This window comes from Pagrus pagrus (assembly GCF_965226575.1).
Source record: "Pagrus pagrus genome assembly, chromosome: 8".
Lineage (NCBI taxonomy): Eukaryota > Metazoa > Chordata > Actinopteri > Spariformes > Sparidae > Pagrus > Pagrus pagrus.
This window is the reverse complement of record NC_140192.1, coordinates 23055545-23071007: the sequence shown is the minus strand read 5'-3', so window position 1 is coordinate 23071007 and position 15463 is coordinate 23055545. Positions and strand designations below refer to the sequence as shown.

The 15463-nt window shown below is 41.9% G+C and overlaps 1 protein-coding gene across 1 annotated transcript in view; it reads right to left on the bottom strand.

The window, feature by feature from the left end:
- LOC311261909 (serine/threonine-protein kinase Nek9-like) overlaps positions 1 to 15463 on the bottom strand; it is a gene marked incomplete at its 3' end in the record, with an annotated part of 297004 nt that overhangs the window by 245417 nt on the left and 36124 nt on the right. The window contains exons 4-5 of the mRNA XM_084360923.1: positions 5641 to 5683; positions 3679 to 3913 (exon numbers count right to left, since the gene is read on the bottom strand). Of these exons, the coding sequence (XP_084217049.1) occupies positions 3679 to 3913; positions 5641 to 5683 (278 nt within the window). The remainder of the gene's footprint in view (positions 1 to 3678; positions 3914 to 5640; positions 5684 to 15463) is intronic.

Here is a 15463-nt window from a genome sequence, read left to right as displayed (position 1 = left end):
ATACGTTTTTATGTGCTGCCTGACAGCCTGACAGACAAGATTAAGAAGCAGACAGTTATTGCAAAGTAAACTTGAGGATGAGGAAACACAGCCTGTATATGGAAGTGAGATGGCATAGGGATCCATTTCCCACAGCTTTATCCAGGAAATCCAACCTGCGATGAACAGGATCAATTCCTTTATTTACAAGGTGCATGTTATTGCTTTGCCATGCAAATGCTTTCAAAAGCACAGTAATGCTATCCCGCTATTGTGGGGGAATGATCGCTGCACCAGGACAAGCAAGCCAGGCTTTGATGGGTGCAGAATAACGGTGTTACACAGCTAAGCAATGTGTGTGTGGGTGTGCTGCAAATAGGTTATTCTGGATGTTTTTTTTTAGAAGAAAGGAGGCATTACCGAGGCCTATTGGTGCACCGAGGTATACTTCCAACCAAGGCGATTAACATGAAAGGAAATATCTAATGTTATTTTCCACTGCTGTGAAGAGAGAAGCAGAGAAAAGCCTGTAATCACATTATTATTTGTGTCGGAGATCAAGATCAATCAGGGTTAAAGCGTGTCACAATGTTTAACAATAACAATGGACGGTTGTTTGTGGAGGAGATCGTACACAACACAACTGGATGCGCGATACAGGCGTTGGGGGGGAAGGGTGGGGGCCTAACGAAGACAAAATTTCTATCTCTGTTTCTCTTTGACCAGAGTTTTGTTTTACATAATACCTGTATTCTGCTCCATAAACTTAATACACACACACACACACACACACACACACACACACACACACACACACACACACACACACAGAGGATAACACAGTAATGTTTAACAACTGTACATCTGAGTAGCAGTGTTTTTCTAAAACATGCAGAAAGAAAAGGAGGAGGCACCACTGGAAAAAAACACAAGCATAAAAAAGCCTTCTCTCCCTTAGAGGCCTGTACTGGAAACAAGGCAGGATCTTAGCGCATGGGGAGAAACTCAGATACAGACTACATCAGCATACACAGACTCGAGAAAACAGTCAAAGAGCGACACTTATTCTACAGTATGTACACAATGCCTTAAACTGAATGAACAGCAGGAGAGGGCCAGAGATGAAATTGCATATACCATTCAAACAAGCGTGCACAAAAACATTATGGCTTTTATGATCCCTCTAGCAAACAGGTGTAACAAACCATCGTGTTCCTGCAAAAAGGGTGACTGCTAAGATTCTGTCACACAATGTATCGAGTTGGTGAGCAAGCGAGTGTTGAGAGGGAGATTCAAACTTAATGAGTGCTTTGGCAGCTTGTGTGGAAAAGGCAGGGAGGCAGGCAGTGATTAACGGAACACTTCAGAGTACAAGGCACAGCGGTGCTCAAAGAAAACAGTGATGATCTCCACTTAATCGCGAAGAAGCCCGGAGCATCTGCCGCCAGAGCAGGGCAGCGGCACCGGCGAGCTCCCGCTCCGCTAGGCTGTCATCTCCAGAGAGCTGTGGCCATATGCTCGGCTTTGCCGCAAACTCACAGGAAGTTAATTTTCTGACAAAACACAGGGATAAATATGACATTCAAACAAGTTGTGCTCAGCCAGGCTGAACACGGATGCCGTGCCAAGCTCAAGCTGCACACGTGTCACACTTAGGAACAGAGTTTATTTTCATGCTCCCGCGGTCGCTTTTTGCAGAGTTTTGTAGAAATACAGACAATGGGTGGTACTCTTTCAGCTAGAAGGTGTTAACCTACTTACAGACTGAGCTATGTATACAGGGAGAAAAAATCCATACACACAAAAACAAACAGACCTATGGTATATGATACTGGCTTGATACTACCAAAGCTACCGCAATAACATTGCGAGTGACTACTAATTCCTCTCAAAATGTTTATATAAGGCAGCACATGGAGAACTAAAGAGGGACTGTCCTAACTGCATACAAACACTTCCCTCAAAAGCATGAAAAACTGACAATGTCATTGTCCTAATGAGGGGAGAGAGAAAGAGGGCAGAGACATGAGAGGGAAAAAAAATAAGATTAACTTTCATTTTCGTTCACAGACATATAGCTCCCAACGGTGTGCCATTAAAATAATGTCAATCAAACCATTAAATAGGAGCTCTGTCTAACCTTGTCTGTTGCAGGTGAAATGCCATAGCGGGCCTGAACAATGGGCTCACAGGTGTGAGCAGAATCCGAAACACCGTATCACTGGGCCAATAAAGAAGAGAATATAGTGTTTCTCAGATCTCAGCAGTCTGCTACCACTCCATTTCAGGCGGTAAAGAGAAACGGAGCCTTAGGGGTGAAGCCGGTAGTTCCAACCTACAGATTCTTTACAACAATAGCCAGTATCATATAGTATGGAGTCTGGGGGATAGCTGGAGGTGGAGCAGCTTTTCTAGTCCTACTGAAAAAATACACTCAGGGAGGCAATAAGGATGAAAGAAGATGGAGGTTTGTGGTATACAACAGAGAGGACCAGGTTTGGGCCTCCACTTGGGGCAATCAGAGGCCACCGAATGGTAGGAAAGGTTGACTCTGTGATACACATACCACCAGGTCCCATTCTCTGCCTGCTGCTGCACTGCTCCCAGTGAGGATCTTTTGCTTTAGCAGAAAGAGGTGAGGGCTGGGTGCAGTCATGCAGATCCCAGTGGCCTTTATCAGGGAGGAGAGGTGAGAGCTTTGGCCCCTGGGCGTCCATACTGCTGCCAGGTGGCTGGGTACTTTCTGCCCCCCTCCCACCCAGTGTGAGGCCAGTCTCATATGAACCCTAAAGCCTCTCTTATGGGAATTTGTCTTATGTTACCGCTGGAACGAGGCCAGAGGAACAACAGATAATATAACAGGAAAACTGTATCTTGATTATAAAACAGCACCGAACACAACAGCAATTTCCAAACAGCTTCTCCATACTGACTTCAGCACAGAAAACAAGATGAAAACATTGAACTAGATTTGAATACTTTTTCTAATCCATCCATAAGAATACGTGTGTGTAAAAAGACTTACTGTATAACAATGCCATAATGTAACTGCAAGAGACTGGGAAAATCTGTCGGAAATACAATATATCCCGTACACATGCGTACAGAAGCACATACCCATATATCAAGTGCTGAGTGGCAATCATTCACCTAGACACTGTCACACTGCGGTAAATGGGCTTATTTTGAATGAGAAGGAAGAGGGAGTGATGGGCTGCAGCGAGCAAAAGAGGGACTGAGGGACTGAATCAAATGATATGAGTAGGCAAAATTAAGCTCCAATGCAAGTGGAACACTTCACAAGAGAGCCAATTTCAATCCTGCAGCACTTCATTTAGGATTTCTATGGCTCGGCAGCATGCTACTGTATGGTAAGCCATGTAAGGACAGAGATAGAGAGAGACAACCAGCAAAGAGCCATCAAGGCCCTTGAGGTATCCGTAATACAGGCTCTCTCTCTGTCCTCTCTCACAACATTGAATTAAAAACTAATGATAATATACTGTAGAGATTATGTAAATGTTTTAAGGGGACATCACATTGGTTTTATGTGATGAGTTTACATTTTTGTGAGTTTGTGTTTGTCATGCTTATATACTGATTATGAGGGGTGTTAATGGAAAGCATTCCTGATATTAAGGAGGTGCCGGTATTGATCGTGTTTATAGTTTTTGAGTTGGTCTTTTAGTATCCTCATACCTGGTGCTCTTTGAAGTCAGCCCTCTGGAAGTCATAGCCTAGCTGGGCATAGAAGTTGTTCCCAAAGCTGTAGGCCAGTCCAGTTTCAGTCCATATGAAGGAGTGTCTGCTTCCACAGGCAACACCGACTATACTGACGTCATCCACATCTGCATCACTTTCTTTAACGTTCGGTTCATGTGGCAACTTAACCTCGACGGGCCGGTTCTTTACTGCCCTCTCTCTGTCACCCAGCCTAGGAAAAGCAGACAGCAAATACAGTTTGCTATAAAAAAAACTGCTTTAACACATGAAAAATCTATTCAATTATTCATTACAGCTGCAACAATGAATTGATTAGGGGATCCAAAGAAAATGAATCCCCAAATATTTTGATAATGTAATGATGGTTTCAGTCATTTTTCAAGCAAAAATGTCAAACATTTGTGACTTTTTATAGATCAAATGATTCATCAATTTACATGAAAATATTCTGCAGATGAATAGATATTGAAAATCAGTAATCATTAGTTGAAGCCCTAATATCCACTTTGTTACAACAACAAGTAACACACCATCTTAATTTGAGAATACAAGATAACATCTTGGTAGATATCATTCATTAGTATAGACCCAGCAGCAATACCGTTGTGTTGTCCTTCTAATATGTTTTCTCTATACTCACGGGAGAGACATATAGAGTGTGACTAACAGGCATATTTCTGTGAGGTCAGTTATACGTTCCTGGGGAAGAAATAATAACTGAACCTAACTCAATTTGTAGCTGTTCAAATGACTTTACATTGGCTGAGAGTTGTGTTGCTGTCTTCATGTCCCCAGTGTGAGTGAACAAAGAACATCCAAGACCCCTTTTCAAGATGAGCTGGTCAAACGCAGCCCCAGCACCCCTGTGACCTATGAGCTCCCAGCAGCTTCAAACAGAGCTCTGCTGTTTGCTTCTTGATAAAATGCTCCTCTTTGTATTTGTTTCCCTGAGCCAGCGTCATAACCTGCAATGCCCCGGCCATATCTGCTAGTTTGCGGCATGTCTGGGAAAAATAACAAACAGTCTTCTCCATTATTTCCACAAACGGGGAACGAAAGGTCCTCGCCCGCCATCCCCACGAGAGCCTGTATTGATTACAACAATGCTTCAACTCAAGACAAGACCACTCTGGGGTCACTGCTATTTCCATCAGAAAGTTTGCCAGTTTAAATTTACACAGCTCTCTCGTACTCTTCTCCTCTCTCGCCTCCAGTGAGACACACAGGAGAGCTGAGGAGTTTTCAGATATCAGAGTGCCAGTTGTATAACGGAGATGCTCACCCCTTGCTCTGCAAGTGGGTGTTGTGGAGCTCCAACTATAGGCTCCTCCAACTATAAGCTCCTCACTAGAGAGCCTCGACCTGCTTAGAGGGGTCAAGGCATCATGAGAGAAGAGAGAGAACGAGACAGACAGAGATGGAGAGCAAGAGAAGGAGAATAAGGGACAATGGGAGATGATGAGAGAGTGAGAAGTGATGCCTTTGTTTCTTTTATGTATTTCTCTGAGGTCTGCTGTGCTGCCTGTTTGAGTACTTGAGGGCCACTGAATCACTGCAGCCCCCAGGCCCTTAGATGTCATTACAGTCAGACTGGCTCCTGGCTGGAGAAGTTTTAACAAGGAAGGTCATCAAGAGGAAAACAAGTTATCTCTGTGTATAACTATGTCTGTCTGTTTGTCTGTCAGAGTGTCTTTCTGCAGTTTAATATACAGTCTACTGTCAGAGGACAATAAGGCATTGGAATGACCATTGGGCAGAAAAAAACTAACCAAAGATAGTTCAACTTTTATGGACACCAGAGTAGTCCCATAAAGTTTTACTACACCTTCTTATCCTTCACATACTGTCAAAACAGTGCAATGAAAAGTCTGAGTAGCGCTGTAATGACAAATTTTAGGGTTCACATGCTCATTTTGATGATGTCTGAAATCCACTTACTGTCCACTGGTGCCATTCCCCCATGAAAAGATCTTGTTGTCCACTGTGAAGAAAAGGAAGAGGAGGATGATTATTAGATGACTAAAATGGATGAGTAATGATGTAAAATACTTTGTAAGCATGGCACATCTTTGACACAATCTTTGAGAAGGTGTGGGGTTATTGTTGTGAAAATAATTAAAAGTGGTAAATCTTCAAACACTGTGGATGGTTCAGAGTAACAGCTTAGGTTGTGTGTTTTTCCTTTTTGTCCTCAAGTGTAGAGTGAGCAGTGCCGTGTCAGTGGGTGGACCCTTCCCCGCTGTGTGAAGTTTGATTAATACAGCCTCGACAGAGAGTTCAGAGACTGGGGCCACCTCTCACACACCCTGCTGTAAAATAATGAGCCTTCAGCGGGAAGGAATAATATACATGGGAGGGGAGAGACACTTCCTTAGTCTGAGTCCAAGCTGAATATATTCAAATGAAATGAGCAGCGAGGAGGCCATCCTAACTGATTAGACTTGTCTCAAAGAGAGGGAGAAGCCTATATATTTCTCCTTCTATGTACATGTATTTAAGTGTCACCTTTCTGCTCTTACAATCCAATATGGCACTGATCCATTTGCATATGGTTTCTATAAATACCTGGACCTCTACCTGTTCCTGCAGTGATTCCAGTCATGTTGGAACACAGACAAGCCTTATTGGTCTTATGGGAACTCAAACACCACAGGGGTAACAGCCAATAGCAACGAACTTTACTCATCAAGCTAGCCGAGTCCTCATACATTATAGAGTAGGCTATATGATTTACCTAAGCTTGTCAAAAGAGAAAAATTATCAGGCAAATGTGGGGTAATAAATTGTAATCCTTGCTGCATATGTTTGACTCGTGACCCTTGGCATTTTGAGGGTTGGGTTGTATAAAAGAGTTGTAGCAAAATGTGTAAAAGGAAAATAACATGAAAAGGTGAAACTGGAAACTTTAGGGAAAATGTGCAAAACAGGTCAGTGATTTTTATGAGAAGCACTGCATGTTTCGAGGAATTTATGCCGTTATCATGGGGACAAGAATTCAACACTGCACCGTTCATAGTGTGCTCATACTCATTTCTACTAAAGTTGGCAGTGCACGTACTTGTCAATTCCAATACAATCTGATTGTTTTTAAGGACAGTTAACTTTGAAATACGTCTGCAAAAGTCATATTTGAAAACTGCAGAAAGATGGTTAAAAAAGGCTTTCATATGCTGCCACTGCAGCTTATAACAGAACTTGTTTACCAGCTATGAGCTCTACTATTAACATTATTGTAATTACAAACAATAGTTTCCCTCAACACACTCTTAAATTAAGCAATTTTAACACACATGCTTGTGTTTATTTAGTTGTATTACTGTGTCTTTAGTTTTACCCACTTTATTAGTGTGAGGCATTGCTGCTAATAAGTCAGCATTTATGTAGTTGGTATATGTGTGGTACTCAAACTTTTAATTGAGCCCGCAGAACATTTTGGCTCTGCATGTTGTAGCAAAGCATGCATGAACTATGTGTGTACAGTACAATGTAGTCAGCTTTGATTTCTTTACTACAGAACAAGACCAAGCAATAAACACAAGAAGCTGCAACTTCAGCTCCAGCATAGGCCCCAGAAAGAAACACCACCTCTAATATGTGGGTTTGTTATAAGCTTTAAAGTGCTCCTAGAGAAATGCATATGGTAATAATTCACGTGAAATTATATCCTTGAGCTCAGCTCAGAACATACAGCTCACTGGACCGACCACACTCATTATAAACTCCTGCTAATTACCAGTCTATGTACACTTTTTCTCTGGTCACAGGAATAATAAGACACAAAAATACTTTAATGAAAGGATATCCATTAAAGGACCAGGCTTTCAAACGCTCTTTAAATACATCAGCAGAGCAGAAATCATCGTAGCTCTGTTGCTGACTGTGGAGCTATGGTTGCTGTTGAGTCTTTAACTATCATGCATAAAGAATATAGAAACAGTTCAGGAGTCCAAGATTTAAGTTTACTTTTACAAGCATTAGGATCCTCACTGGAATAATGAAATAAAGATGAGAATGAAAATGCAATGGGAATAAAGACTGTGAGTGCTCCAGAGTTTTATTTTCTTGTTTTGTATTTTTTGTTTTCTTTTGTTCTTGTACTTTTTGTTTTCTTGTTTTTGTTTTCTTTTGCTCCTTTAACTCTTGAGAATTGTTATGTGGGAGTATGATAAATAGCGGTGCTTAGAGTGTGTAGAACCAAAACACAAAAATATTGGCAGCCGTAGGTCTGCTGCAATACTCTGCACAGAGGCACATTATTAACGATATCTGTGTTAGCACCAGACTTAGGTCAAACAGCACAAAATATTAAAGAGCTGTTATAGTTTAAGATGTTTTTTAGTATTACATTACAAAAGTGCATTATGAGTGGGATATAAAACTCTGAAAACTTTACTGTAGATGGTCAAAGTTGAGTATTTGGTTAGTTCAGCAGTCCTATTTAAGAATGATTAGCATCCTGAGACACAGGACACATCAGGTTCAAAGAAAAGCTAAGAATGACTTTGCACGTATTATTCGATCCACAACTTTATAGTTTAGTTTTTTACAAATCCAGATATAGCACTTCACTGTGATACCCCCCTCACATTGTGTCTTTGACTCTGTTATCCTCAGAGTGGCAGATGTTTCAACTCCCCTCCAACCCACTCATCCACCCACCCAGTTCTCCCTCTCTGCGGCAAGGGCAGCGGCTGGTGCGGGGGCACAGAGGCCGACAGTGGTGCATCAGGCTGACGTACAGAACTGATGGGCAGGGCTGAGAGCTGGCAGTGTGGCAGGTTGAGTGTTCGCCCTCCTTTGCCCCCCACTAGCCCCCTGCTAGCCCCTGCTGCTCTGCACCATACCGAGGCACCAGCATCCCAGCGGCTGGTGGCCCATTGCTTTGCTCCCCCATAAAAATAGCCCATCCCATTATTCTTCTGCCTCCCCGGGGGCCACAAGGTCTCCAGCATCATTACCAGGACTAAGGATCTGACTCTGCCACCACAACTTGGCACTCCCCCTCCTCCCCCCTCACTCCTCTAATTATAGGTCAAGCACTCTTTTTGTAAATTATAAAACCTTTGTTCTTATCAAGAAAACAGAACATAAAGGAAAGAAACCATAGAAGGAAGAGGGGTAAGGAAGGGGTGAAGACGCAGATGAAGATGAAGAAAAAGGAGGGAATGGTGCAAAAATTAGAAAGGGGGGGAAAATTTTCAATTATAAAACCAAGCTAATTTGGTATGACCAGCGACTGTCATGCATGGTGACGGAGCTCCATTATGCAGTCATTTGAGCTCTTTCAAATTAGTTATGTTAATGTCCTGCGTGTGAATGTAACACTTGGATGGGACAAGATTTCAGCAATTAATTTCTACAGTCAGCGGAGAGACAAGCAAATTTATTTTCCCCCTCTCAGGGAATTGGTGGTGGAGGGAGTGAGGAGGGGAGAGAGCATTCTGGAGCAGGGAACAAGCTAAACACAAGACCTAAATAAAGCCTGAACAATGGGAGCCAATGCCTCCTCATTCATTCAATTGACAATGTTTTGCAGCTTAAACCTGTTTTATTAATTATGTTTGACATTTCCTTAATTAGTTTCATTTACACCAAATCAATCCCTGCTGCTGTACAGCGTCATTTATCATTTTAAAAAATTTGCATAGCCAGTGCTGACTTTTTCTACTTAATTATACATTAAAAGTGTCAGCCGCGCTTGCTGCCTGGCATTATCTGAGGCAGAAAGGTTTGTGGCTGGACGGGGGTGGCATTAATCATCAGGGCGGGCGCGGGCAAGGGGTGCTCCTGGTCGCCAGCGGGAGTGCCGAGCGGGGCTTCTCATTTTCGAAGCTTGATGCTTCCGGGGCCGAGGTGACCTCAATGACCTACGGGGAGAGGCAGACAAATCAACGACCTCCAGCCCCAAAAACAACTACAGCTTGTTTATTAACCGTGGTGAAAGGAAGGAGGGTGCGTAACCAGGAAAGAAAAAGCTGGCAGATACGTACCCAAATTGAAAACATGAGTTGAGGAGACAACAGTGAATATGAAGGTATTAAAGTTAATGGGTATATGTCACACTTATTACTTTTCAGCCTTTATAGACATCAGTAATTTAATAATTAAATGCAAGTTTGTCAGTAGCACAGGAAATCAGCTTCCCACAAATGTAAAATGGTTTCACAAAATACAGGCTTTTGTTGTCACAAGAGATAAATCAATAGTAAAGACCATATATATTCCAGTATTACTGCAATAGCAACTTAGCTGGCTGAGTCAACTGGCTGAGTATGGCTATTACTTTCCCTTCGGCAAGTTTGTGAACACAGAGCAAACTGACAGCTCAAACACCTGGCAAGCTCACTCCTGAGTAAATCTTCTGAGTGTTGAGGTGAACATGGCTTTACAAATCACCCATTCAGGAACCGAGACAGAAATTGGCAGGTAGGCAGAGCCGTGGTGTCAGGAGTGAAAATTACTCTGAAATGCGGAGCACAGTGAGAGGCTGAGTGAGTGAGTCTCTGAATGGTGGAAGCTATGGGTGTCACTGTGCACTATGTTCACATGGGAAATCAAACAAGTGTATTTTGGAGGTGAGTCAACACTTTTGTCCTTTGGAAAATGAAAATATTCGATGTCAATTTAAATTCAGAATGGCCTCAGGTATTGCCACATACTAGGAGAAGTGTAGTGCATATCAGGATACGGTACTTGCTCAAGCACAAGTGGCAAGATTACTCTCTCAGTGGCAGAATATCAGTATTTACCTTGTGGTACTGTAGTTCTCATACTTAAATAAATCTTTCAAAAGAAAGTCTCTCTTTAATTAAATAGATGCCATAAACTGTGCAGTAATAAAACCAGTCATTGTTAACATGAGGTGAGCTGCTTGAGCTGGTATCAATGAGAGGGAAACACATCCTGAATCAGGCGCTTAAAAAAAAAAAAAAAAAGCCTGTCCCGAGCCACTGATTTCTCAAAAAGTCCCCTGAATAAGCTGTATCAAGATGTAAAGAGGAGGCTGCAGCCATGGCTTTGCTTGCAACGTTCTTCAAGGGCAACACAAAAGAGAGGCGGGCAACAAAGAACCTGATGAAGTGGCTAATGCCCTGGCATGCCCCAACAGGAGCGGCAGGGGGGCGGCCAGAGGCGGCTACATGTACACGCCTCACTGCCCCGTCTGGCCCCAGCTGAAGTACTAACTATCCTCTCAGGGTCATTAGATTAAGAAATGCAAAACCAGGAGCAATAAGTGTAATTGCAACAGGCCAAATCAATATTGGAAAAGAAAAAGAAAAAGAAAAAGAAAAAGAAAAAGGTGGGGGGGGACTACTTTCTAACAGACAGGGGACTGCTGAAGAATTAATTCCTGAAATGTGGAGGATGGAGAGTGTCAAACATCATTATTCTAAAAAAGTTCCTAATCAGCATATTAATGGTGGCACATTGACTGCAGAAGTTTCTATTATTTCAAAGTAAAGAAGTTGAAATAAGCCACCGACTCTTTTCACTCATAAAAATATAATTCATGTAAGTGATCACTCTAAAAACTAGAACTTTCCTTCCTCTTCAGCCCCCCCAAACATCACCATCAATTCCCCAACCAAAAGTACCCCTTTAAATGCAAAACATTTCCACTATCAAGGATTATGCTTCCTTTCAGGATATATGAAAAACCCTTTGTGAAAATATGATGATGAATTCATGGGCCTAAAACTCTGGGGTAGTTTTTACATCGGCGAAAAACGGAGGGAGGGGAGGAGAAAAATCACCTATTTGGATGGCATACATTACCATTACTCTTGTATTGTGTCTCCACTTTTCATAATGACGGGGATAAGTGTCCTGCTCCGAATGCGTATCCACTGACAATGGAGGCAGACATTACTTGGTTAAAAGCTCAGGGTCCTGTGGGTAAAGAGGCCCAGAGAATAAAGAGTATCCGTCATGGCTAACGAGCTATAAGGATAGCACATTGCCTTTATAAATCACTAGATCTTGCTGTTTATTTAAATTCATTGGTGCCTCATTATAACTGAGCTATGCACCTTTAGGTCCGAGTTGATTAGGAGTGCCATAGCTCAAAATGGCTTTTAATTCAGTGAAACGTAGCTCTGACCTTGGTGCCGTAACCCTGACTAAAACACGCAGCGACTCCCACATTAATAATGATGCTACCTTTACTGGGCCGCGGAGCTGCGCCGCTGCTACTTAAAATATGTATTATTAGTTACCAGCGACGGCACATTTATCACACCAAATTACCCTTCGGTGTAAAACTGCTTAATTCTGGGTCCCTGTACCCCTCTGCACTATTACCTGCTCTTTAGAAAGGCCTGGAATTAAATGTGGGGATGAAATGTCAGGGTAATGGGGAAGAGGATGCGGGTCGATGGGATGCACACTTGATCATTCCCCGGTGGCCTTCTCCACATCAAGACGATATACTGAATGTGTCTTCCTCATAAAGGTAGTTCCATTGTGCCTTCCTTTGTAGACCTTTAAAGATGTAAATGAAGGGTACTTCTTTCAAATATACTTTACACTGTTCATTAAAATTACATGCAAAAAATTATTCACACGCAGCTACGTGTGCTTGAATGAGAACTTTATACTCTTGGTATTAAGATTTCATTAAAAATGTATCTCATCAACAGAAACTTCAGATGAGCAAAGAAAACTGAAACAACCATAAACTTTGGATTCACTTGGGCATTTTAGCAGACAGACACTCTAAGGAGTTGGACACACGTACAGTTTACAAACTATCTATGGGCACACACAAACAGCCAAAACTACCTCCAGCCTATTGCAGTTAGAGACAGGAACCGGCCTACAGCCATGAAAAACTTGTCATTGTCCATCCCATGTGTGCCCACCAGAGACGGATTACTTTGACCAATCGGCTAAATGATTAGATCAATTAGGTACTCTGAAGTGGGAATCAACAGCGGTCTGCTGCAGCTTCAAGACCTCTGGGCCCATCAGAACCGCCTCATTAGGTCTCTGGACTCCACCCAAAACCACACCACAAAGACAAAGACAGAGGACCAGAGGAGTGAAAGACAGTAGGGAGAGGAGCAAAAGTGAGACTAAAGAAGACTAAACTTCAATAGGTGAATCAGATGCATTCCTACAGTAAAGCACCTCTGGGATCAATTGTGTTTATGTGGTGCAACATCTCAAAAACATGTAGAAACAATACAAAGTGATCTAACAGAAACATAAGTGGGAGTATTTTGAGTGTTAGCCATATAATCCATTGTTATGAGGCCAATGGGAATGCACTGGTATACAAAATTTCTTTTCTCTAAGGATAACATCAAACAGTCCAGTAATAATTTAGATTACTAGGGACAACACTATGTGGGGTTTACAGAGGAACACAGACAGTGCTGGCACAAACACATTTCTCATATCAAACACAGCCGTATTGTACATAAATATATGCACAATACATTAATGGTTCCTGCTCATCTGAGCAAGTGGCAAGGATAGAGCAGCGGGGGAAAAGAGACGTTACACACGTTCCATCAGATGTCGAATCAATTAGTCACGACCATCTTCCAGAGTCAGAAATAACCACTCGTCCTCCAGTCTCCGGGGAGCCGGGGATAGGCCCGGGCAACAGAGGAGAGATGGGAAAGTATCCAGAGACCCAAAGGGGGGTAAAAAGGAGAAAAATGAGAGAAAAGGAGAAAAGGGGATAAATAATGCTGTCTGTTCTATACTGCACAGACTAGCGTCTCCATTTTCACTGGATTTCCATACATACACACATTTCGACATTCTCAGCAGAAGTGCTTTGCATATCAGAGGGCACTCATTTTGCACACTGCAAACACCCTGGTCATTAACATGTGATGACATTATCTTCCTAATCGCACAACAGAGGGTCTCCTCTATAATGTATACAACACAGCTGTAACGCCGACTCGAACTCTTTTTGACAGTATCATGATTTTCATTGGGCCGCTGTTTGTGTCTTTTTCCTCACCACAAAGCCTTTAATCTTTTAATCTGAAGCATAAAGCGAGTTTATACAGCACATAGATCATGTGACCACTTTGCTAAAAAGGTAAAGAGACATGATTATTCGGTGTAAAGGAAAACACAATGGAGATCCTTTCCCCGCAGGCTAAAAATAATTTAATCTGTCATGTAGGTGCACAAATAACAGATTTACACCTGAATGGCACCCATTATTACTGGGTTTCTGAAGTTGGTAGCAGATAAATCTGTTCTGCTGTGGTATAGAGAGGAGAAGCTATTGTATCTGCTCAGATTTCCTTCTTGCTTTGGTAATCTCTGAACCAGCAGATTAGAGCAAATCATGTTGAATAGAAGAGAGCAGAGTACAGTCTGAATAAAATAATCTAAAATGCTTTTATTTGAAATCTATGTTCTAAAGAGAACTACACAAAAGTAGTATGTGCAATTTTTAAAGCATATATATATTGTTTAGTTTTAGCTTAATTGGCATTACAGTTTTGCTGCATAAAACAAGTGCTCAATAAACAGCAACTATAAATAAAGTTTCACAAAGTAACATTGATAGTCTGGTGATAGCTGATACCTCTCTTGCACACCTCGTCAAATGCGTTTTGTTTTCTTTTGTTTTGTGTTTTGTTAAAGAATCAGAATCAGAAATACTTTATTATCCCTAGGGGAAATTGTTTGTGTTACAGCTGCTCCCATTCAAAGTTCTGAATATGCAGAAATAATAATAATAATAATAATAGTAATATTAATAGTAATAATAATAATAATAATATCAATAATGATAGAATGATACAAAGACTACATATTTTCACACAAGCAGGAACTGAAAGTGCTGCACGTAACATTCACAGTACCTCTGTTTGTAAAGTTCCAATGGTGAACTATGTCTAATAAGGCAAAGACAGGTGGTCCCCACTGTATGCAACACAAACCAACCCTCTGGGTTTAAGTGTTGTTGTTTGTACCTGGCCTCAACCCCTTGGGGCAGTGAGGAAAAAGACAGAGGGAAACTAGCAAGAGAAAGACAATGACGGAGAGGGGCATCCCACAAGCCCCTCTGATTCTGCCTGTTATTTTCCCAGGTTGCAGGCGAACGCTCCTTGTTGGTAGGGGTTGGCAGCAGGCAAAAAGCGTCAGAAAGCTCTGGTCCCCGCTCTGATTCCGCCACATTAGATGGTGTGTGTTTGTGCCCTAGGGATCGCGGCGCCTCAGCCTGTGTTTGGGGTACTTTGTCAGATGACTCAGTGTGTGTGATTTATGAGCTCTGGAAAGGTTGCATTTCCAGCACGCGTGGACGTCCGCATGGTAAATGGAGAAATTCTGAATTTATTAACATACAATGAATGATGATTAATGTTTTGGTATAGATCATGCTCTCTTTTCAGATGTCTCAGTGTGGGGGTGATATATGCAGCAATAAAATGATATGTATGTACTCAAAAGCACATTGTATGAGTGTTGCGTCCATGACTCTTTTAGACACGTTCACTGTGTGCTTGTGTGATGACAGTAGTGGAAGGTTTCATGGTGTCGTCTGAACTATCTCCATAGACATTTATATATACATAGCACAACAGCACTTGTTCTGCATGCATTATCCTCCACAAAAAGTGAACTTCTATGGCACAAGCACCTTGCATACTCAATGAGAGAATGTATAAATTAAAAACACAAAAAACTGAGAGCAAAGAATGCAATTTAGACCGATATCAGGATACATTTAGAGATCCATTCGTCAAAATCCCCACCATTATTAACTTTTGTATTCTACAACACA